The sequence below is a fragment of the Zasmidium cellare genome (genome assembly GCF_010093935.1).
Source record: "Zasmidium cellare ATCC 36951 unplaced genomic scaffold M409scaffold_54, whole genome shotgun sequence".
NCBI lineage: Eukaryota > Fungi > Ascomycota > Dothideomycetes > Mycosphaerellales > Mycosphaerellaceae > Zasmidium > Zasmidium cellare.
This window is the reverse complement of record NW_022986998.1, coordinates 183,354-207,005: the sequence shown is the minus strand read 5'-3', so window position 1 is coordinate 207,005 and position 23,652 is coordinate 183,354. Positions and strand designations below refer to the sequence as shown.

The following is a 23,652-nucleotide window of genomic DNA, read 5'->3' as shown; positions in this document are numbered from 1 at the left end:
GCATGTGGGCAACGAATATCAATAATGCGGAACTTGAAAATCAAAGAATCGTTCGATACTAAGTTAGTAGGCGACGAGAAGTTTTTAAAGAATCACGCCAAAATACATAGTGATGGAAGCCTCGCAACAAGCAGTCGATCAATCTAAGGAAAGAATCGAATCGCAGCCTTCTGAATCTTCCGCTCATTGAAAGCCTCATATGCCTCCGGTGCCTCCTCGATGGACACAATCCTGTCAAACACAAAGCTCGGCTTTGCTTTGCCACTTTGGATGAGCGCCAGTAGCTGTGGGTCGACGCCAAGGTTGACGATACCACCCTTGATGCTGACATTCTTCAACCACCAGGTCGCGATATCAAACTGGATATGTCCTCGCGCCAGGGATATGAGCGGTTCTCCTTTAGATGGCTTTGCAGCCCAGTATACACCTGTCAATGCGATGCCTCCACCTGCGCTAACCAGTGCGATGGCGTCGTTGACAATGAATGCTTCGTCTGGTTTTCCCTCAACATTGACGCACTCGAATCCACAGCAGTCGCTCACGCGTTTCACGCCATTGGGCTCCAGTTTGCTGATTTGCTCCGATGGTAAGCCTTTGCTGAGATCTATTGGGATCGCGCCGATTTCTTTGGCTTTGGCGAGACGAGAGGGAATCCGGTCAATGGAGTAGACTTTGCTCGCACCGCGTAGAATGGCAGAATATGCGGCCAGGAGGCCCATAGGCCCTGCTCCATAGACTGCCACGACGTCGCCTGCTTCGAAGCCGGTCTGCGATATGGACCACCAGCCTGTGGCGAAGATGTCCGAGAGTAAGACGTAATCTAGCTCATCGTCGAAGCCAGAGGGAAGGCGTCTCAGAATCCCTGAGTCCGGTGCGACCACATATTCGGCTGTCAAAAATTTTAGCAGGTTCAGTTGCCTTTATGTCCCTTAACATACCTTGAAGACCTCCAATGTTAGGACCCAGGATGTCTCCAAAGCCGTACGCTTCTGCAGTTTCACCAGGCTCAAACCCTTCACCGGCAATGACAATAACGCGGTCTCCAGGCTTGTAATCGGTGACATCTTTACCTACTTCCGCGACAACACCGACGCCCTCATGGCCCAGAATGTAAGGGATGTCATCTGCGCCGAAGATTCCGTGATACGTGTGGAGATCTGTACCACAGACTACGATCAAGCATCGTTAGCAACTGAGGTTATGTGCGAGGGGGCATGAAGGAGGCTCACTGGCTGCAGTGGTGATTCGAATGAGTAGTTCGGAGTCCTTCTTGATCTGTGGTTTGGGTACGTCGCGAACGGAAACATGGCCTGGACGACCTTCCCACAGGACGGCCTTCATAGTGCCGTGCCTATAATCGAGACCGCTTTCGCCATTCAAGGAGTCATGGTACTTGTGGCCGTTGGTCTTGCTTTTGAGATTCCCATCTTCCGGGTTGGTCGGTCGCTCAACGACTTGTGACGTAGGTGATGCTCTGATGGGGAGGATTGGGTGCGGCATGGTCAACTTTCGAGAGCAAAGCATTCGAGGCTGCCTGGTAATGATGAGCAATATCGACCTGGCGATTGAGAGCACTTATATAGTCGAGGTTCACCGCTCGCGGCCTCATTGGTAGCCTGACCAACATCAACAACGTCAATTCTCCGGTCAGTGTGGTCAGCGATCAAAGCTAGTGAGGCTGTGGTATCGTCAGAGAGCTTTGCTCTTTCCCTAATAGCCCCGTATGTACCGGCCAATTGAATCACAACTGGCAGCAATTCGAACATCGGCCGTAGACCACGAGGTGTCGCAATGACCACCTTTGTCCGACTCCGGTCAGGTCACATAGTGCTCGCCTGAGTTGTAGTTCTAAGCGCTAGGCTTGGCCGGTTTAATGAGTTCGTATATTTCAGCTGTAAGCTGACCAGCTCGTATCAGCGCTAGACGATAGTCAAGAGCGTCAAGCTAAATTGAAAGCTTGTGATTACAAGTGGCGGCTGTGATGGCGAGGCCGACTGAATTGCCCAACTGTGAGATGGTGTTGAATACGCCCCCTGCCAATGCCTGCGACTCGGCAGGAAAAGCGCGGCAAATGACGAGGCTGGACATTGTCCAGAGTACTGAGAGGGAGAAAGTAGGTCAGTATGTACTTCTCTCCTAATGTTCCGGCGAGCTTAACGACTTACCGTCAGCATTGACGGGAATGAGCGACATGGCAACGAATGCCGCCGACCAGAAAGTCCATTCAGGGGAGATCACCGCCATCAAAATTGGAGCGACGGCGGTAATGACTGCCGAGACACCGAGGAGGGTATTGACATTCGCCCTTGCAACCAGAAACCCGGCGATTGGGTTGACAAGCAGGCCAACGACAGTCATCGGTAGGAAGCGAAGGGACGTCTGTAGGGGCGAAATGTCCTGAACCTCCTGAAAGAAGAGGGTCGATATGTATTGGAAGGCATTAAAAGCAGCCCAGGTGAAGAACATAGAGATGCAGACGCAAGTGAACGACAGATTTTGCCATAATCCATTTTAAATCAGCGCGACTTTCCCTTGCTTCACCCTCCAGTTGACCCAGAGAGAAAACACAGGGAGCAGCAGCACCGAAATCGCATCAAGGCGATGATGTGGGCTTGCAGGATGTGTTTGTAGTCTGTTGTGACCATGCTATGAGAACGGATATTTAGCGTTTGGAAAGCACAATTGCAGCATAGGAGTTGTACTTACGCAAGAACATAAGACAGCAACGCGAAGGCGATGGCCAGAATTGCCACACCCATCCAGTCAATGCCGTATGCCAGTCGGCGCCATGACTCTTTGGACAGCTTTGTAGAAGATGGATCCGAGGGGAGTACGAAGACCGACGCCACGAAGAGCATCGCATCGGCAATGGCAGTGATATAGAAGCCCCAGCGCCATCCGATCGTATCAGTCAGGACGCCCCCGAGAATGAGACCCATCGCATATCCGAGAGGCTGACCCATGCCAGTCGCCGCAAATGCAATGTTTCGACGAGGCCTGAGGGGAAGGACGCGGTAACCAGGGACATCGACGTCGGGAGACACATAGCAACAAATAGTCCTAGAATGGCACGCAAAATAATGAATTGATTGTCCGTCCGAGCGAGGCCGCATGCTAGGATCAACGGACACGAGATCCCGCTCCCAAGCAACCACATCCTTTTCGAGCCCACGACGTCGGCCACGGCACCGAATGCTAACAGCGTGCATCCTGCTGCCAGCGCATATACTGATGCTGGCCAGAAGATTAGTTCACGGCTGAGGTGGATGTCTGTCGAGATTTGAGGGAGTGCGGTGGTCAAAATTCCTCATCCCGAGACGCTGATGAAGGTGACTCCAGATAGAACAACGATGATGCAAAAAGCTTCGAAGTTGGTTTTGTCCGACTTTTCTGGGGCCGAGTTCGTTTCTGAAGGTGGTTTCTGGCTCAAATCTGTCCTCGAACCTGCTGCTGCGTCAGACATCTCAATCTCCGTCTCTTCAAATGCAACAGGGGGCGCTGTTGTCGTTAAAGTCGTTTTCGTCATGATGGGCGGGGACTATTTGATATCAGTCGGAGTGAGGCTGATTGGGCGAAGCAGAAAGACTTATACCATGAATGAGAGCGTTTGTCGACGTGTGGCTGATATCGAGATTGAAGACTAGACCTGACCTGACCGCTTGATAAGCATAACGCCATATTGCGAGAAAAGCTCTATGTGCATATGCAGGAAAACTTCCATATCGGTCACCCAGGCGGAAGTCTCCCGCTTCATCGAATCGACTGTGAATGGAGCATGATGATGATGGCTGGACTTAGCAAGGCTGTAGATAGTGATGCTTCGTGTTTGGTACCTTTTGTCCAACATGGCTGTTCAGTCTGATGACAGCGGGGTCGGTGTCTTTCATGTTGTTGTTCTCCATATGCTCCTGTCTATCGCCTGGACTTCCCGCACTTCAATCTACATGGCAAGTCTCTGCTTCCACAGGTACTCATAGTGCGGCATAGCCAGGTCGACCAACTCTCGCACAAGTCGGGAGTCCTCTCCGAACTCGGCATCCCACTTGACTTGCTCTGCCTGCAAATCAATGTCCTTCGCTTTGCGGCCCGCCTTTGCTCCCGATGAGTCCAACAGATTCTTCTGCACGTTACGCAAAAGCTCAGGCATCTCTTCATCGAACGTTTCTGCGTCCTTCTCCCATGATAGCACCACTTCGGCCGGATTGAGGCCAATCTTATCGCATAGATGCCGCACGTAAGCTTCGTCTCCGAGGAAGTCTTCTGCGTCGACGACAGCGGGTATCACACCCTTGCTTTGATACCAATCAAACAATTCCCGAGACCATGTCAAACTCCCGACCAAGTAGTAGATACTCTTGCCACCATCACCAAATCCGCCAAACTTCAAGTTCGAAGTAGTAGCACGTACAGCCGACGGAATCCACAGGTAGGGGTGACGAATGACGAAAAAGGGCCGAACACCAGAATGGAGGAGAAGCTCATCTGGAACCAAGACTTGCTTTTCGGTAGCGAGCTGGTCATCCTTTGGAGATTTGAGATACTCAAGGGCACGTTCCCTTGAGGTGATGAAGTACGGATGAGTGTGCAAGAAAAGCTTCTGGTTCTGTTGAAGAGAATCAGCACCCAGTTGCCCATAACAACGAGAGACAGTTACTCACTTTGCTTGCCGCAGCGTCAAGCTCCTGCTTCCACCGATTACATTCCCTTGCAACAGCAGCCTCGTACTTTGCTTTCTCAGGCTCGGGCATGCCATCAAGACAAGACTTTTTGCTCTCCCACTCTGCAGCTATGGGGATTGACTCCTGGAAAGCATGACCAAAATAGACAGTATCCGATTGTTTCGAAAGCACCCGCTCCAGGACATGGCATGCCGTCCGAGGCTGCGAGAACATGAGGACTTGCGTCGTCATCATGGGCCAGAGTTCTTCGAGGTTGCTGCAGGTTGAGAGTAGTTTCGAGACGTGGGGCCCAGCTGTCATATCAAAGTGGGAGAGCAAGGACTCAAAGGAGTTATATGTACCTGCGAGAAGCGCTGCCGTGCCTTCGGCCGCACCATGTGCGGGCCGATTGCCTATTCGGCCATCCATAAGGCATAGTCCCGGTTCTGGTGGCATGTGTCATCGGAAGCGACCTGGTGTATCTCAACAGCCCAAATTCCTATCTCGTTTGACGCTCATGGCATTTGCCCTTGTCGTTAGAGGAAAGTAGAAGGAGCTGAGGGGATGAAGAATCGCGATAACCCCGAGCTCCCAATACGTTGGGCTCTTGGCTGTGAACGATGTCAGCATAGGCTGTGGGAGGTTAGTGTCAGGGACACAAGACACTATAGGGTTGCGTACGAGTTCTACAAGCTCTAATTCATGGTTTAGGAAGGCCACCCGTTCCAAAGGGAGGACACTTAACCCAACTCATACCGAGTTCCACCATGAATTAGATTAGCCTTGCCAGCGGCTCCAGTTGTATCAGTCGCGCTCGACAGTGGGCTAGGATTTGATCCGATGTGAGCGTTCAAGAGATGTCAAGAGGTTACAAGCGTAGGATGCAAGGGTAGGGCAGGAAAGGAAAAGTTCTTTACTAATGCGAGATGATGATCACCATTTTTGCGCCAAGCAAGGGAAATCCCGGAGTATATCTTAGCACCGCTAGCAGTACATTTAGTACTATTCCAAACACTTAACCTCTTGCTTCTTTGATAGTTAACTTATACCTTAAAAGGGGACAGCCGTGAGCAGGACGAAGCACCCAGAACAAGAGCAAGGCGCTCGAATGGCGCGAGAGAATGAGGGTGGGACACATGAAATACATGTACACTTTGGCATCCACAACCACAAAAAGCACTACCCTGAAACCGCTTCAATCACATCAGAGCCAATTGCCATCCATCATAGGGACACCGATCCTCGCTCGAACACAGCACTCGCTACCTATGGCCTCCCAACCCCTACGCGTTCCACACCCAGGGCACCAAGAGCAATGTCAACTTGTCGGCTCGCTCCGATAACACCGGAGTCGATATCAGCTTCTCAAGCAAAAGGCAACAGGCTCAGGCGCCGATTTTTTTACTTGACTTAATCAAAGCCTCTGCCTGGCTCAAGATGCTGAGCCATCACAAGGCTGTGGGGGGAACTCTCGCGTTCCAGAATCAGTAATCGGCTGCGCCGACAGCACGCGCGGCCCGGAACAGGCTTCTTTCAACCAAGCTAGACATGCCCAGGGCTCGCTTCCTGTCATTCGCACACAGATATCCGGGGAATTTCTGCCGGAACGCATCGAATCGACTTTCCAGTTCTTGTAAAACTACGTCCGTGTACGTCGTCATTTTCTGCCGTATCTGAAAGTTCGGAAGCTTCTCCGAGGCCGCAAGGGGCGAATCCACTGTGCAAGAACATCTCGACTGCCATATCAGGGTTCAGAGACGCAATGTACATGCTGGTCTTTCCAAAAGCATTCTAAAACGAGCGGCTTATGATGGTCTCAATAGAAGTCATCGAAACCTTTCAAGTATACCCGTCAAGCAAACCTTGACGAGGCCAATCACCAGACAGACGATTGTTGCCACAATTCCCGCATTGCACAGCGATCCCGTACCTCCATCTCTCACCATGAATGGCCACAAGGAAACATCCGGGCAACAGTCACGCTTCGACATATTCGAACCCGCCGGGCCATCTTCGACTTCATCGTCAAAGGCCTCACTTGCGCAAACCTGTCTGAAGGTTGGGGCTGCGTTGACCTTTCTATCGACTGCAGCATGGTATGAAACTATTGATGCATCCGCATTGACGAGGTAGCTGACCAGTAATCCAGTCTACATGTCCAGCAATGGCTTGGTGCTCCACTTTACTTTTTGAACGGCCGGTGGTACCACGCCTGGCAAGCAGTAGTAAAGCAGTCTACTGCCCTACTCATACTCGGCTTCAACCAAGTGTGTGCACCTACAACAGTTCGCATCGGCGGTGACGCTAGCGTTGCCGGGCAGATACGTGGTGGAAAGAGACTCCAACTTGATTTTCCCGATCGCATGGTCTTGATTGCAAACCATCAGGTAAGTTTCAGGTATGCTGCGTGCACTTGGTAGCCGTCGCTGACATCTCCAGATCTACACTGATTGGATATTCTTTTGGTGGATTGCTTATACAGCCGGAAAACATGGCCATTTCTTCGTCGTTCTCAAAGACGCTTTGCAAAGGATTCCGCTTCTGGGATGGGGAATGAAGTTCTTCTCTTGGATTTTCCTATCTCGAAATTGGGAGGCGGACAGAGTGATATTCGAAGGGGGTATAGAACGCCTGGCGGACATCAGAACACGCGATTCAATGTGGCTGCTTCTCTTTCCCGAGGGCACCAACATGTCGAGGAACGCCCGTGCTGCCAGTCAGAGATGGTCGAGCAAGAGCGGTACTGCCGACCTTAAGCATGTTCTGTTGCCGAGAAGTCGTGGTCTACAGTGCTGCCTACAAGGATTGTCCTCTACAGTGGACTGGGTGTACGACTGCACTATTGCATATGATGGCATTCGAGTAAGTACCCGCTCCAAATTTTTGAGATCAACGCTAACAGTATTCAGACCAGGAGAATATGGCCAAGAAGTACATAGCATGAAAAAATTGTTCATCGAAGGTCGCAAGTCACCTCGAGTTCATATGCACTGGCGTCGCTTTGTCATGAAGGACATTCCGTATGACGATCCGAAAGCTCTGGAGACATGGATCCTTGAACGATGGATTGAGAAGAACGAGCTCCTTGAGCACTTCCAACAAAATGGTATCTTTCCTACTCATGAGGGATACACCGTTTCCAAGGTTGAGATTCAGAACTGGTTGGAAACCGTACAGGTTTTCGGAGGTGTTGCTGCCGTTGTGGCAGTTTGGTGGATTGGCAAACAGTTATATGGTCATGTTGATAGCATCGTACGTGTGCCACGGTGAATTTGGCCTTGGACGTACGTACATGCAGCTGTAGTGCATCGTTTGACGACACGGTTTCTTACTTCTAGCTTGTCAGATTACCCGCAATAAAGAAATGAATGTCCTACGGTGAGCAGGACACTCGGGATAGCGCAAGGAGAGGTCTAACTCTGAGAAAGGCCTCCTTACCCCTTAGCAACTTCTTCTAAATATCGACTTCATTGCCCTCGACCCAAGCCTTACATTGCCAATACAGCAGGTCATGCTTCTCGCCGCAGATTTGACTCCCACCCTCCGCCCGCTTATCTCTTCGATGCCCTGGCATATCTTTCATAACCTTCACGCACATGGTCAACTCCTGCAAGTACGCCAAGTGGCGATATCCAGGAGGGTACTCCATCAACTTCTGATAATCCAGCTTCGGTACACGATCCGGCGTTACAGGGATGAGTTTGTCCTGCAAAGATCAATAAGCCCAGAAAATCAAAACTTCCTCCAGGAACGATCAATCCTACCTTCTCATACCAATGCCTCACAAACCTCGCCCTCCACTGCCCCTCAGCACCAGCACCAGCACCCTTCTCCCAAAAGAAACAAAACCGACAATCACTCTCCGCATCCACCTCAATCCCACCCTCAAGCACAAACCTCTGCGTAATAGTCGCCTTCATCTTCGTCACCGCCCTCCGTCCCTCGGTGTCAATATCCGTACTAACCCCATGACACCGATGCATGATCCACGCTCCACCATCCATGCCCCGTTTCGACGCCTCGATGAAATCTTTGAAGTGTGTGCGGCCCGTCCAGGTCGTGTAGATGTAGGCGTCCGGGTGGAAGAGGGAGGCGAGGTTTTCCCATTCGCAGGCGTCCCGGTAGAGGGGCCAGCCTTCGGCTAGTTCGCGGAGTTTGAGACGTTCGAGGAGGAGGTCTGTAGGGCCGTTGTTGCGGATTGCTTTGTCTGGCCGGGAGCCTGGAGGGAGGCTGTGGAGGTCTGGCATACTTGGGGAATTTTTGTGGTCGCAGACTCGTTAGGTGGGATTGATATGAAGAGATAGAGGGGACGGGCGATGATGTCTCGAAGTCATTCGCATTATTAGAGTGATATGTAAGTCTTCTGATATATCGGAATTGCTTCCTGCCTTCCCCATAGCCTTCTCTACATCCCGACCCAACGAGCCGGCTAAATCCTGAGCCGAAAGCGGAAGGAGCGGGTGAAACGGACACATACCTGTCAAAGAGTAAGCATTGGCTGTCTGCAAGATGTCTAATCATCCTCTATTACTCTAGACTGTAGGGCTCTCAAATTATGTGTATGTGTCTTGGTCCGAGCCGAGAACAACGTCTGGTCATTCAATCAATCTCAATCCTGATCTTCCCAACCCCTCGATCAACACAACTCTGCAAAGCACTCTTCTTCTCCTCCGCTTTCAACACGGCACTTTTGAAATCCACTTTCCCATTGCACAACGTGACTTTACAAGCGCCACAGCCTCCATTCTTGCAGGAGAACAAAACATCAAAGCCAGCATCATTCAGCACATCCAGGAGACTTTGATCCGAAGGTACCTTGAGCGTCTCATGGCGATCAGTCTCCGGCTCATCAACTTCAACTTCGAATTCCTGTCCTAGATCATCGCCACCCGGAGCAGAGAAGTCCTCGAAATGCACCATGTGCTCGGGATAGCCTAGCTCTGCGCCACGCTCTTCACAGGCTTTCATCATTCTTGAAGGACCGCAACTGAAGATGCGGGCAGGGCAGGTACCGTGTCCGAGAGATGGTATCACTTTGTTGATGTCCAATCGTTCGTCTCTTGACTTTGCGTAGAGAGTGACTTTGTCGACAGGGATCTCGTCGAGGAAAGCCGCGTCCTCTGGACTTCTTACGGCGTAATGGACATGGTACGGTAGGCCTTTCTGCTCCCAATCTCGTATCGACGGCATAAAGGCAGTGACTCCAATGCCACCGATAATTATTAATCTTTCCGCGTTGCTCCCCTCCTCTTCACACGTCTTGTCGTTCTCAACCGTTTTGGGATTCGCCCCCGGCGACATCTCAATGCTATCCCCAACCTTGAGCTTCTTATGAAGATACGCCGATCCTCCTCGAGAGTGATCATCGAGCGCAACACCGAGACTGAATTCCTGTAAAGTCCCCTCGACGATAGAATATGACCGAGCAATGCTAAGATCGGGTCCGAACTTGATCTGTGCAAAGGCGTAGGGATCAAACTCAGGCTGGCTGATCGGGAGAGGCTCCTTCAGGGCGAAGGTGAGCTTCCTCACGCGCGGTGTGACGTACCACGCTCTGACCAGAGTGTATGTTTTGGGTGCTTCTCTCAGCCTCCTCTTGGCAAGGTCCAACCATAGGTCTGTCATGGGCAGCGCAGCACACTCCGCAACCAGTGAGATAGGTACCACTTTACCCCTGATGACTCTTTGCACATTCGTAATGGACCACTTCGGCAAGGGCCTTTCCACGAGCGTAATAGTATCCCCTTTGTTGATGTACCCCGTCTTCAAAACGCCATAATTCCAGCCAGACCGTCCAGATCGTAATGTGCGCTTAAGTGCACGAGGCCACTCGAAGCGTGAATTGAGCTTATAGCACGGATGTCGAGGCTCGCGCACCTGGAGCAGAACATCCTCTCCCACCTTGAACACATCCCCAATGCAGACATTATCCTCACTCATATTCGTCGCGCTGATGTTCTCTCCAAATCCACCGACATCGTACAACCCAGGCTTGGGAGGATTCTCGCTCCTCCAATCCGCGTAGTGATTCGGGTCGTATTGATGGACAGCTCGGTCGTGACCGCCATGGAGATAATACACATGCTCGTCGCCAACAAGTCCTGTCTCCGTACAGTACACCGGCCCATCCCGTACTTGCTTATAGATGGCTGATGTGATCTCCCCTCCCAAAGCATTCTTCTTCACCTTTCCCGTCCGGATTTGCATGATGATACCAGGGGTCGGTACAGGGGCATCATCAATTTTGGTAATTGTCTCCCTGGCAATGTTCCTCCTCGCCAGCTCACTCGTCGAGCTTAGCCTCGACAGGGCATTTGTCGAATCGGTCATGGTTGTGTGATCTGATCTGACGGTTGGAATCGCTGAGGCTCGTTGTTGCAATTGGGCAGAGACCAGGATTATGGTGAGACGGATAGGCAATCCTATTCCTTCTGGGCGTTTCTGGGCGTGGGATACTATTTTGTATGTCAAGAATGGGTATAATAGCACAACGTTCTATGTCTGATGTCTCAATCGGTGCTGACGGACCCGTTCGGCCTTGCGGGTCCGGGAAAAGTTTAAAGCTGCCGAGCGGCGTCTGAGCAAGGCAACCGGTCCTCAGCCGGCCAGACTGAACTGCTATTGAGCAGGAAATCAATGGAGGAGCGTACATGTTCGGAGTTGGTGTCGTTGACGCCGTTGATGTGGTTGCGTCAGCTAGCAAAGTTCAGAGCATGTCCGTGACGCAGCCTTGTCCCGTGACGGCTTCAAGACACAACATCATTGCTGCCACTACCTATCATACAAAAACGTGGAAGAAGCTACCCTCCAACACGAACATCAAACCCCTCACCACAACACCATCGCTAAAAGTCACTCTGCAGCGCGACTAGCACTGAGTCTCGGATCTCTCATCATATCATCTCCCACAACTCCACGCTAAGAAACACACATCCCATTCCAATCTCAACTCCTTTCAATCAATCTGAATTCCCTTTCCTTTCCTTTGATTGTTTACAGATACGGCATCCAAAGCAGATCCGTCTGCGCCAGCTTCTCCGGATTCGTGGCCTTGGCAATGAAATCGAGCACGCTCTGACTAGCCGGCAGGTTGTTGCCTGTCGGCTCCTTCGCAATAGCAACAGCCTTGTTGACGATCGCCTCGGCGTTGCGCTGGACGTGCTCGCGCATCTCGTTCTCCTTGAAGTGTCCTTGGCGGTGTGACTGCGTGTACCAGAACTGGATCTCATCTCTGATGAAGATGGACAGATGATGCTCAAGCTCGCAGTTATTCGTCTCCTGTGCGGCGTTCTGCTGTCCATTGGCTGTGGCAGGTGGGCTTGAGATGTTGTCAGACGTCAAGCAGCGGGCAATGGCCATCAAAGCGCACGTGAAGATGCCCTCGGTGTGAATCGGTCCCATGAGCACTTGCAGATTTGGTGTCTGTCGCCACGGTACCGGCTCAGGCTGATGGAAGATCGGACGATTCGCCAGCATGAACGGCAACAGCTCAGAGCCCCAGATGTTGCCACTACCTCTGGCGATATGCATCTTGTTGGGATAGCGAACGGTCATGTGCATAGTGAAGGTGATGTACGTCAACGCCGCGAGCTGGTACGAGAAGTGCTTGCGGAACAGCCAGAACGAGTCGTAGGAAGGATAGGTGGCGGCAAAGTACTTGCGAACAACATCCTTTGGCACATAACGCTCTTGGATGTGGTTCAACGCTTCGATGCGCATGTTGAGCCACTGCTCTTGCTTCTGAGGCGGAATGCCCCGCATCTTCTCCATGGTGAACATGAGTGGCTCGTCCTTGTCGATCTCGTGGCGGCGACAATGATCCTCGTAGATGGCTTGCAAGGTGACGTACGATGGATCGTCCTGGATAAGACGCATTCCTGGCGACACGGGAACCATGACCGGCAGGTGGAACTGCAAGTTGCGGCGACGACTCTCCTTCTTCTTCGACAGTGTACTGTTGAAGATGCGGAACAGCTGCAGAATGCGCTCTTCGCGGCGACTGTGTCGTGGCGCCGGGTGCTGAATAGCGAACGGATGCACGCTACCATCGTGGCCACGAATCTTGAGCCTACGGTGACTGCCAGCAACACCACGGACCATATCGACAACGGGCAAGAAGCGCTCGATGCGAACAAAGTCCTGGTTCTTGTCCTTGTGCTGGAGGTATTGGCCAGGAATTTCCACTTCGTCGAACCAGACGAAGCGGAAGCCGCTCAAGTGCGTCGTCTCAGCGAGGTGGAACTGCGAAGGTCGACGGTCTAGTCGCTCAGCCAGCTTGTCACGCCATCGCCGCAGCTTGAGAATGTACTCGTACATCGTCGGCTTCTTGGTGACAAAGTCGGCCTCGAATGCCTTGCGGATGTGCGGCGGCAGGATAGTATCGGCAAATCGCGTGATGTTCGCTTCAGTCTGCGGTGGCAGCTTGTTCTCCTGGGAGAACGAATGAGGCGACCGGCCGACATAGCTGAGCGCATCGTTGAGGAGTGCGACGATCAATCGGAAGGCGTCCTCATCTGGCGGACATTTGAAGTGGCGCTGGATCTGCTCCACCATGGCCTCCATCGACGCATAGAGCAGTGGGAACGCAGTGCGCAATGTTATTATCAATGCTTCAGTATGCTCCCACGCCTTGCGAGGCTTCGGCTTCTCCTTGGTCTCCTCACCCTCCTTCTTGACTTCTTCGCCGTTCGTCTCAGTGGTCTGAGCTTGCTCGCCAGCCGCAGTGCCAGGTCGTGATTGTCCGCCGGCACTCTCTGGTCGAGCTGGTGACTCCGTCTTGGCGACTTCTCCACCTTGCTGCTTCGCCTTGGCAGCCTTCTCCTTCTGCTCACGCTGGGAAATAGACTTCTTGATGACCAGCATGTCTTCATGAGACGTGCGAAGCTGGAAGTGCAGTGCCTGCGGGTACGTCTTTGCCAGGCTGCTGAGGATCTGGTGAGCGATGTCTGCCTCCTTCTCCGTCCTCGACAGGTTATTAAGCAGCTGTGGGATGAAGGTGACCCAGTACCACCATGGATGATCGCCGTGGTACTCATGGAACTTGGAGGACAGAGTGCCCTCAGAGTCGTCCAAGCTCAGCAACCACAAGATCCGGCTGAGCAGCTTGCGGGACTTGGCACTCTTGTATTGACCGGCGGCTTCCAGGTAGCAGCTGAGCGCATTGGAGCCAAGCTCCATGTTGGTGGGATCCTCCTTGAAGAGCTTGTCGCTGTACCGACCCCATTCTGCCCACGCCTTTGGAAGCTTGATGTCGAAGAATAGCGCCGTACCGAAGGCATCAGAAGCCTCCTCCTTCTGGTTCAACTTGCTCAAGAACATGCCCTTTAGCGTGTAGAATTCAGCCTTCTGCTGCTGACCAAAGTAGTTCAGATTAGTGTTGTTGATGACCTCAAGCCCGTTCGTGAGCTCGCTCCGGTTCTGGTAGTGACACTTGGCTTGCTCTCTCAGCTTCAAAAACGCCTCCTGAATCTCTATGTTAGGAAGGGTGTAGATCTTGCTGAGTTGAGTAATGCACACTTCAGGCATGTTGTGTTTCCGAGCGACATGAGCGAAGCGATTAATAATCCAGGCTGTCTCATGGTAGCCACGGTACGCAAAGGAGTTGCCAGTAGCATTCTGCCCGTTGTTCGGCAACAGACTCAGATAGGTTCCATTGATGAGCTGGAAAATGTGCTGGCGCCAGGTCACCAGATCCTGCCAGGCATTGATATCGTCCCATAGATTCGGCAGGCGGTCTCGCCAAGTACTGAGGAGCACTTTCAGCTCTTGAGACTTCACGTCCAGATTTCCAGCATTCGTCTGCGCTAAGCTCTGGCAGATGACACTAGCATCGTGGAGCTCGACGAGCTGCTGGAAGTTCTGCAAGAGACCAATGTGTGCTCCTGTAATGCGCCGTGGCAGCTTGTGCCAGTTCTTGATCGAGAGTTGGATGTTCTCATCGCAGATGCGGTTGAAGTCCTGCGGCGTCTCGGTCTTGTTGTGCAGCTTGAGCAGTGACATGAACGCCTGGAAGAACATACGACGTGGAGTAGGAGCGTCCGACACTGCTTTTATCACTGTCTCCAGGTGCTCCCTGTTCTCCGCTGTAGTCCAGGTATCATAGCTTCGCCACATTGACTCCAGATAGAGGTCATTGAGGTTCTCGTGCTTGGCAAATTCTCCTAGGACATCCCACTGCTGGAGCTTCTGGGCACAGAGGACCCAGTGATCTTCCCAGAGCATGTACTCGCCTGTAGAGTATGGCAATGACTGAGTTCGGACCTTGACCTGAGCCTGCTCGTACATCGTCTGTGCCTTGTCCCAGACGCCGTTCTGCTCGTACGACAAGGCAGCGTTGGTCTCGACATACACTGCGCGGCGGCGCCAAGTTCCGTAGAAAAGGTCGCTCTCCTCCAAGCCAGCATAGGTCTCCACAAGAGCGTCTAGATTACTCTCGCGAACAGCTGCCGTGTCTACAATGGGCTTCATGGCGAGATCTTCCATGAAAGTTGCAGCGACATACCACGCATCGTACGACTTGGCGAGGTACTTCATAACCTGCGGGGAGAACTTAACACGCGGGCGGGCGCTGGCGATACCTTCCAGTAGCGTAGACACGCAGTTCGGACGACGATCCAGCTGTCGCTGATGGTAGTCCTTGGCAAGGAGAGAGACCAATCCATGCTCCACATCATCGCGATCGTCCTTGGTCAGCGTTGACCAGCACATAGGGAAGTAGGCAACCCAGATGTCGTGAGCAAGATGCCAGTCGGTGTGTTGAATCTCAGCAAGTGGACCGAGAATGTCTCGAGCTGGCACCACGTTGACTTCTCTCATGAAATGCTTCTCTTCAGCTAGCATCGCTTCGAGTGCATCGTCAATCATGACATCTCCCAGACGTGCATCACTGCTGTATGTGCCAAACGCTTTCGAGGCTGGCAAACACCTAAAGTCGTCCGCATGTAGGTGAAGAGAGCTGTGTTGGTCGAGAGAGCCAAACATGAGCTGAATGACCTGACTGAGCCAAAATGACTCGGCCAAGACATCCCATTGCTGCTCGCAGATGAGCTTGAAGAATCGATTGCCCGTAGTCCTACTCAGGGCCTTGTCGTAAGTCGAGACGAATCTCGTACGCATATCAATGTCCTGGCTCCTCAATCCTATCAAGAATGCGTGCTCCATGCGCACAGCCAATTCCGAACGAGTGATCTTGGGATCCTCGTAGATGCGGATGACGAGATTCATGAACTGGTTGTACAGTGTCGGATCGGGACGATTCTCGAAGAGCATCATCTTTTGCAGGACAGCAGTCTTCTCCTTCAATGTTGGGACTGGCTCGGTGGGATTGAACACCCAATTCTCAACCTGGTTGAGGATCTTCTCGCAGAGCGCATTGCTCATCGAGCGTTCCACCAGCGACGCTAGCACACTGAGATAGGGCCGACGTTGCTCGCCGAGCATGCTGATGCGAGAGGACAGCATCTCAATGACCTTGATGATCATGTTTACGGTGATTTCGATCTCGAGTGGGCTAGAGTTATGCGGCTGCATGCCTGTCGCCTGTGCCATCTGGGGCATGATTTGTGCCGCCAGGTGGTCCTTGGCCAGCTTCGTCTGCAACGTCTTCAACAATGCTGGGATATGCGGATCAATGTCTTCAGGCTTGCGCTGAGACATGACCCAGAGGATGTTGATGCCTGCAACATGGCTGCCGTTCGCGAGAATCTCACCTGCTGTTGTTGTCAAGAAGGTCGTAAACTCTTCCGTGGGGCTATCAGCGTCGGGGAGTTCGTCTTCGGGTTGTTGAGTAGGAATGGGCTGCAGGATCCCCTGCAGCAATGGTGGCAGCCTCGGAACCACACTATCAGGCAGGTCTGCATTGTGCAAAGCATCCTGGATTTCGATGGTCTCGCTGCCAATTTGCTTCGCGAGCAGTTTCTGCAGCTGTGGCAGCCTTGCAATCACCCACTCGTCTGATCTAGAGTTGACAAGGACCTTGAGAATCTGGATGGTGTTGACAACACGGGTAGTCCAAAGATCGGGCTTGTCATCCTGCTTGTGGTCTGAACACAAGATCTGCTCAGTGACCTTAGGAAACATGGCATCGATGTCCAGGTCATCCCAGTACGGAGGGGACAGTAGCTTTGAGAGGAGATCAAGTGACTTGGTCACTGTCTCTGTGGGATACTGTTGTTGCTGGTGCTGACTGGGAGACAGCTCCTTGCTGCGGGGAGGAGAAACGGGGCACCGCTCGGACAAGGTCGCAATGAATTGCACCATGTACTTGATGAGCATCAGTCGAATAGCTGCGCTTCCTATGGCAGCTTTCTTCGGATTGCTTGGCTTGTCGCCCGTGGGTGACTCGGCACCAGCAAGTGAGCCAGTGTCCTTGACGGTACGCTCTTCCCACTGGTAAATGAGCGTGAAAAGGTGCACCGCAAGCTTTCTACCCTCGACGCTCGGGTTCGGCAGTTGGGCAACCTTGCTCATCGAAGGGATGATGATCGTAGCAAAAGCATCTCTGCCCTCGTAAAAGAGGTCCGGGTGACGCACAACAAAGTTGTAGATGCTGGTCAGCTGTTGCACGTTGCCAAGCTCTTCGCTCAATATCTTGCGTGGCAATCGTGACCAGACGCTATTCCGACCATCGGCGCCACCGAGACGCTTCTTCAGAACAGGCTCGAGGACTTCGAGTGACTGCATGACCAGATTTCTGCCTTCAGTCTGATGTGCACGCAGAAGGGAGTTGTACACCTGCATGGCGATCTTTGGTGGTGTCTCGTAGTGGTGGATGAAGTAAGCGATCAGGCAGTACGCCGCGTACTTGTTGATGTGATCGTCAAGTCGAATATAGTTCCACCCAAACTTAATGAGGTCTTTCCGAGCATCCTGGAGCATACTGTGATGATGCTTGACGAGGAAGGCGGACGTCTGCAAGAGTTCCATCCGGCTGTGATCCACGCCTGGGGTACTGTCGTCGGTAGTGTCAGCTACGGACTGAGGCTTCCAGAGCTTGTTGTGAATTTCTTCTGTCATTGCTTTGTCCAGAAGAGCAGTGCCCTTGCTGTTCGCTTGGAACAGACTGTCCCAATTGCGCATGACATCGTTCGCCAGGATTGGGTTGGACAAGTTGTGGAAGACAAACCACTTTAACTTCTGCGTCGTGTCCTTGGAGGTATAAACCTCAATGCATCGATGCACGATCGAGCGCTGATACTCCACAGACTGGTTGGTAATGACCTCTGTGTACAGGAAGGCGAACAACGAGGGACAAGCCTGGAGTTCGCCCGTGGTGCAGCAATCGAAGATCTCAAACAGAGTATCCAGATCCTTGGGCTGCTGTTGTAGGTAGACGGTCATAATGTGCATAATCTGCTCAGCAGTCTGCATCACAGCCAATCGCAGATGGCTTGGGATCTTGCCATCCTGCAACTGGCTCTGCAGTGACTTCGCTGCATCAAGCAAGGCCTTTCGTGCTTTCTCGTTCTCGAGGAGCTGCTTGGAAGTGTCTTCGAACGAGCAGATGGCATCAGCACAGTGAAGAGCATTGACGGCGGCCTGAGCCTTTTCTTCGTCAGTGCCTTCGCCGTTGAAGGTGTTGACGAGCCCGTCAACCTCTTTGATGACCTTCTCTCGTAGTGCACCGCTCTCAGGATGTCCGAGAATCTGTGCGAAGAATCGACCACGAGTGGCGTCCTTCATTTTCTCGCTGAAGTATGTCCAGCTCTCGTTGGGGTAGTGGTTCAGGTACTTAACCAATGGCTCTCTGAATGGGCTGCTGCGTGTCCGCCTCAGCGACTCTTCCAGTGACAAAACCCGATCCACCAGGTCTTGCAAGAATTGCGCGGCTTGGTTAGGTAGCAGATGGAAGACGCTGAATATCGCCGTCACAATCTTCATCTTGGGCTGTGCCTCGATTAGGGAGAAAGACACCTTCTGCAAAGTAGGCGGATCTGCTATGTGCTTCATGTGATCGAGCAATCTAGTCCCAATCTCGACTTTGAAGTAGTTGTGTAGGAGCTGCAGCAACGTCCTCAAGCCTTCCAGTCCTTCAACGGAGAGCTTGCGCGGGTCCTGAACATTCATGAGTATCGGCCGGAGCCCATTCTGCAGCAAGTCTTTCGGCAGCTTCGAAGTTGATTGAAGAACAATCTTCAAGCCAGCGTTGGCGGCACCGGCAACGTCCTTTTGCTTGCTGTAGAGAGACTTGAAGAAGATGCTAATAACTCGGGCTCGGTGTTGGTTGCTCGGTGTCTGTCCTTGACCCTGCTGCCCAGTGGTGGCGTTGTTGAAACCTGGTAGCTTGATCGCAGTCGTGAGGAGCTTGAGCCCAGCAACACGAAGTCGATTGATAGACTCTGCGGCGCGGAACTCGTAAGGCTTGGGAGCCAGATTCTCATCGTCAGCATCGACCAGTGCAAGCGTCTCGAACAGGAAGCGGCTAAGGTCATTGTCAAATGGCAGAATCTCCTTGTCGACGGGGACGTCAAGCAGGAAGCTTATCGCCTCGATGTAGCCAATCATGCCGCCAAAGGGCAATGCGCGCAGGGGCTTCACATAGATAGGTCCAGTGACGATGTCCTTGACAGGTGCCAGGAGTTCGTAGTAGGGCATATCGAATGCTGCAGCCAATGCTCGCAATGCCATTTGGGCAACCTCTCGGACATGGCGATTCATGTTGCTGATCTCAGATATGAGTTGGCTGGCTAGTCGGTGCAGTCTGCTCTCCTTAGTCGAAAGAGCATCTTTCTGCTCTTGGCCGCTAGCACCAAATCGCTTGACCAAGACAATCACCGTGTCCTTTGCTTGTACGCGGATATTGGCGGGAAGGTCCTGAGGCATGTCTTTAACGACGTACAGAAGCGCTTTCAGCATCTCCGCCATTCTCTCCGTGATCCAGGTGTCGGAGAATGGCATCTTCTCCTTGTCTGTCAAGATGGAGATACCGATCGATCCTGATTGCTTGGTGAACCATTCCTCTTCGTAGCAGGCGTGGTTGAAAGTCTCGGCGAGCTTCACGAAGAACGGCAGGCACTCAGCCTTCTGCTCAGAGCCAAAGATGGTCGTCGCGACCTTCAGGCACGTTCTGGCTGCATTCTCTGCCGTCTCCCGAACACTCTTCACGTCTGATGCCAGGCTCTCGCAGATGGCCTCAGCCAAGATGCCGGTCTCGACGAAGACTGGACCCTCCCCAGATTGTACGGCGAAGGGACGCTTGTTGTGCTTATCCTTCGCAACGGCGACTGCAAGTTCGACGAGCATGAAGTGGCGGTAGATGCCTTGCAAAAATCTCTCGGCCTCATCTTTGAGGCAGTCAATGCCAGACGCGTAGATCAAAGCTTTCAGAAGCTTCAGTAGGATTTGTTGCTGAGCGTCTCGCTTTGCTGTTGACTTGGAACGCTCTGACACGGAAAACAGATCTGGACCAAAGTCAAAGTTCTTCGTAGCCAGGTCGTCCGCTTGTAGACGCACGAGCCGCGCCAGATCATCTGGCAGATTGTCCTGACCGATCAGCAACTTGACGTGCGAAACGATGAACTTGAATGATTGGCGCTTGTGGAACTCATCTGCCTTCTTTGCGGCTGCGTTCTTTGGAGTCTCCCAGAGCTTGTCGATAGCAGTATCGATACCGAGCCTCGAAGGCATGGCTCGCTCACCCCCGTTGCTCACAGCTCCGATGAAACGGACATCGTAGCTAGCCTCGTCATCGGCATAGCCCCACCATTCGAGATCGGGTGGGTTGGTCAAGAAGCGGCGATTTCTACCACCAAGCTTGCCGAGGATTCTGACTGCGGTATGCGCACCCTGGTGTCCGCTGGCAAGGACTGGCCCACCGCTCGAGGGGTTGAAGTTGGGACTGGTCAAACTGGCCGGCTTCAGCATACGCCAGAGACTACCCATGATTTCTTCCATCCACGGTTGCATGATAGGGTCCAGGTAATCGGCAGTGAGATTGTCAACGCACAGCTCGAGAGTCCTCAGACCTTGTGCAGTCAATTCGCTGGATCCAGGGCCTGTAGAAGAGCGGTCGTTGGAATGTGCGCGGTAGCTTTGTGAGTGTCCCTGCTCTCCAGATCGAAGAGCAACAGTCAGTGGGCGCATCAGGAACGACAGATGGGGCAGCAGATGGCTGAGACGGGCCGGCACTGTCAGTGACAACTCGACAAAGAGGTCTCTGGTCTGAGTGTCCGGGGCCGCTGCAAGCTGGGTGTTGAGTACTTCCAACAGCATCTCCAGAAGAGGAAGTATCTCCTTGTACAAATGCTCGAAGCGTCCTCCTCCGATGCTGCGGAAGAGGGATCGAAGCAGCAAGAAGTAGTTCTCTGGCTTTTCTGCTGTGACAGAAAGCTCGATCGACTTGGTGATGAGCTCCTTCACGTGCGGCAGGAGGACGCTCTCGTTGTGTTGGGAGAACAACGTGACCGCCATGAAAGACAGCTTGAACAGGCGTAGCAGGACAGATGTCTTGTTCGAGTCGTCCTCGCCGACTTCATGCAACTTGCTCATGAGGAACTTGAGGAGCATACCACAGAAGGCGGGGCTCGTAGCCTCACTGGCCAGGAGGAATTGCGGGATGTGCAGTAGAGCTGAGTGTTGGAAGCTCTGCTCGTACAAGAACTCTATGCCGGAAGGTGTCCCTGAAGTGAAGATCTCGTGGAAGGTGGCCGGGTCCAAGTGGTGGAATATGGTGGCAAAGGTCTCAAGCAGATCCTTCTCTTCCTTCGAGTTTGCAGTAGTGGACAGACTGGCACTCGGCTCATTCGGAGTCGTGTCGGCGCCAGTCAAGTCTAACGGTGCGTAGTACTGGAAGCACTTCGCACCCTCACGGAAGAGCTTGATGAGGACCTCGACCTCTTCCGCCTCAAAACCTGATGACAGCTCATTCCAGTGAGGAGGCGCGGCAGATGCGTCGACCTCCTCCTTGATCTTAGGAGGGTTGCTGTTCCGCAACTGATAGAAGAACTGCTTGAGTCCTTGTAGCAGATTCTTGAAGAGGAACTTGTTTTCCGTCACAGGGTCCTGCGATCTGTCCTTCGGGTTGACGGCTTTGATGGGCATGGCATTGAAAATGTCGGTCTCATCCCAGTCTGGCTTTGCATCTTTCTCTGCAAGATAGTGCTCTGGGATTAGGTCTGAAGTACCAGCATGCTCCTGCTGTTGCCGGTACAACTTGACAGCATTTGGATATGCACGGTTCATGGTAGCAAATTTATCGGCGATGCCATTCAACACGCTCATCATGAGGAATCTCGCGTCTTTCTTTTCTTCCACTTTCGACATGCATTCAGCCATGTTAAGGAGAAGCTTCGCACTCATCGTCTGATAGCTCGTACCAGGCACTTCAACCCCGTCGTCGCCGGTCAAGTGGCCCACATAGACTTGAACAACTCGCGAGATTTGCTCGGCATCCAGTTTCTCGCGAACGTGGTGAATGAGATCAGCAAGCATGGTGTATGCGAGCGGTCTCAAAGTAACTTCTGCAGTCAAGGAGTCGCCGACCAAGGTGAGAGGATCCAGTAACGGGAGGATGACTGGAAGAAACACTTCCCTAAAGTTGAAGTTGATGATGTGTCTGATAGCCACCAGGAGCTCCTTACGCGTGGCGGTGTGACTTCTGGGCACGTCGCGAAGCAAGCGAACTGTGAGCTCTGGAAGATTGGGCAGGAAGTCATTAAGGGTTTGTGCATAGGCTCGCAACAGGTAGGCAAGGAATGACATAGTCTTGACCTGCGCAGTGACAAGATCGCCAAATGCAGCCGTCTGGCCTTTGAGCTTGATCTCCCGTGCCACGCCAGTAAAGATGGTGTTGTTCTGGGCGGCCTCCTCGTGAGCTTTCTTCTGAGGTCCTGCCTGCAGTAGCAGGGTATTCTTGATTCGAGGCGTGAAGTTGCCGACGTTCTTGGGCGCCAGTTGTCGGTGTGCTTGGAAGATGGAGACCACAATTATTGGACACTCGGCAACGACCTTGAAACTGTGCATGCCCTTGACCAGCTGCCTCGTCGTTTGCTGCTCTGCACCAGGGTCTGGTGGGAGCGATTGAGAATTGGAAGCCACAGGCGATCCTGGAGTTCCTGCGTTGGGCGTGCCAGGAGCAGCTCCCGCAGCAGCAGATGACGAGACTGGCGTCTCGAATGTGTCCTTGACGGTTTGCTCCATGCTATCGAAGATCTCGAGGATGAGGTCCAAGAAGGGTTGAGCTTTTGACGCAACACCAGCAGTCTTAGTATGCCACCTGCAAAAGTCCATAACAATCTTGAGGCATAGTACCGAGTTGTCCTCATTCTCCGTCTTGACGAGCTCCAAGCACTTGTCCACAATCTTCTCTGCATGCGGCTCCATCGCCTGAATATCCGACGACAGCGGTAGTCGATGTATTATCTCCAACACACATGATCGCACTCTCTGCTCCGGTGAGGTCGATGTGAAGACGACGGGTCCCGCCAGGATGTTCAGGAATATGGGCACGAACTTGTTCAGGAACATGGAGTACGACGGTCCTGAGCAGAGGCCCTCGAGTTGGTCCCGCAGTTCGGTGAGGAGAGTGCCTTTGGTCTTGAGGTCCAACGAGGCATCTTGCAGCTTGGCCTCATAGGACTCAATCGTCCGGTCGGCCATGACGGAGGTGTGATGTTCGCAGCCTGACGGCTGCAGTATTGATTTGTGCTTCAACCTCGACTTGAGGCTAGCATGACCAAACGCCCATGCGTTGAGGGTGGTGTTGGCAGGCTCGAGGAGTTATTCGTGGGTTTTGGAGGGGAGGAAACAGAAGGGTCGTGCAGCGAAGAAGTCGTTCAATCGTGGGCTCGTTCGCTGGTCGTGGAGGCACGCGCGCAATCGCGGTTAGGCGCGTTGGTGCTTTGTGCAGTTTCGTAGTAATTATTTTGATTGCCAGTGACTAGCAATCACAACGCCCGCGAAATGAGGCCGTCGAGGAGGGTTGTAGAAGGGAGGGTGTTGGCGGGTGGAGTGGATGGCTTGCGGGTTGTGGTCGTGGAGAGCTGCACTTTCCAACTGG

At 52.8% G+C, this 23,652-nt stretch overlaps 8 protein-coding genes across 8 annotated transcripts; 1 reads left to right on the top strand and 7 right to left on the bottom strand.

Annotated features, from left to right (window-relative positions):
* Positions 1-143: 143 nt before the first annotated feature.
* Positions 144-1,341, bottom strand: M409DRAFT_70777 (uncharacterized protein; the record flags this gene model as incomplete). The annotated part of the gene is made up of 3 exons (XM_033818891.1): positions 144-889; positions 939-1,169; positions 1,230-1,341. The coding sequence occupies 3 exons, from the start codon at positions 1,339-1,341 to the stop codon at positions 144-146; spliced, it is 1,089 nt and encodes a 362-aa protein (XP_033660786.1).
* Positions 1,342-1,944: 603 nt separating this feature from the next.
* Positions 1,945-2,466, bottom strand: M409DRAFT_29706 (uncharacterized protein; the record flags this gene model as incomplete). The annotated part of the gene is made up of 2 exons (XM_033809589.1): positions 1,945-2,099; positions 2,166-2,466. The coding sequence occupies 2 exons, from the start codon at positions 2,464-2,466 to the stop codon at positions 1,945-1,947; spliced, it is 456 nt and encodes a 151-aa protein (XP_033660785.1).
* A 71-nt stretch (positions 2,467-2,537) lies between these two features.
* On the bottom strand, positions 2,538-2,963 carry M409DRAFT_29705 (uncharacterized protein; the record flags this gene model as incomplete). The annotated part of the gene is made up of 2 exons (XM_033809588.1): positions 2,538-2,646; positions 2,707-2,963. The coding sequence occupies 2 exons, from the start codon at positions 2,961-2,963 to the stop codon at positions 2,538-2,540; spliced, it is 366 nt and encodes a 121-aa protein (XP_033660784.1).
* Positions 2,964-3,940: 977 nt separating this feature from the next.
* M409DRAFT_29704 (uncharacterized protein) lies at positions 3,941-4,910 on the bottom strand (the record flags this gene model as incomplete). Its single annotated transcript, XM_033809587.1, has 2 exons — positions 3,941-4,603; positions 4,659-4,910. 2 exons carry the CDS (start codon positions 4,908-4,910, stop codon positions 3,941-3,943), a joined length of 915 nt encoding a protein of 304 aa, XP_033660783.1.
* Positions 4,911-5,222: 312 nt separating this feature from the next.
* On the top strand, positions 5,223-7,928 carry M409DRAFT_70776 (uncharacterized protein; the record flags this gene model as incomplete). Its single annotated transcript, XM_033818890.1, has 5 exons — positions 5,223-5,256; positions 6,287-6,422; positions 6,808-7,045; positions 7,098-7,524; positions 7,573-7,928. The coding sequence occupies 5 exons, from the start codon at positions 5,223-5,225 to the stop codon at positions 7,926-7,928; spliced, it is 1,191 nt and encodes a 396-aa protein (XP_033660782.1).
* A 184-nt stretch (positions 7,929-8,112) lies between these two features.
* On the bottom strand, positions 8,113-8,905 carry M409DRAFT_37850 (uncharacterized protein; the record flags this gene model as incomplete). The annotated part of the gene is made up of 2 exons (XM_033810810.1): positions 8,113-8,364; positions 8,423-8,905. The coding sequence occupies 2 exons, from the start codon at positions 8,903-8,905 to the stop codon at positions 8,113-8,115; spliced, it is 735 nt and encodes a 244-aa protein (XP_033660781.1).
* Positions 8,906-9,257: 352 nt separating this feature from the next.
* M409DRAFT_29701 (uncharacterized protein) lies at positions 9,258-10,988 on the bottom strand (the record flags this gene model as incomplete). The annotated part of the gene is made up of 1 exon (XM_033809586.1): positions 9,258-10,988. The coding sequence occupies one exon, from the start codon at positions 10,986-10,988 to the stop codon at positions 9,258-9,260; it is 1,731 nt and encodes a 576-aa protein (XP_033660780.1).
* Positions 10,989-11,651: 663 nt separating this feature from the next.
* Positions 11,652-23,252, bottom strand: M409DRAFT_37843 (uncharacterized protein; the record flags this gene model as incomplete). Its single annotated transcript, XM_033810808.1, has 1 exon — positions 11,652-23,252. One exon carries the CDS (start codon positions 23,250-23,252, stop codon positions 11,652-11,654), a length of 11,601 nt encoding a protein of 3,866 aa, XP_033660779.1.
* Positions 23,253-23,652: the final 400 nt, after the last annotated feature.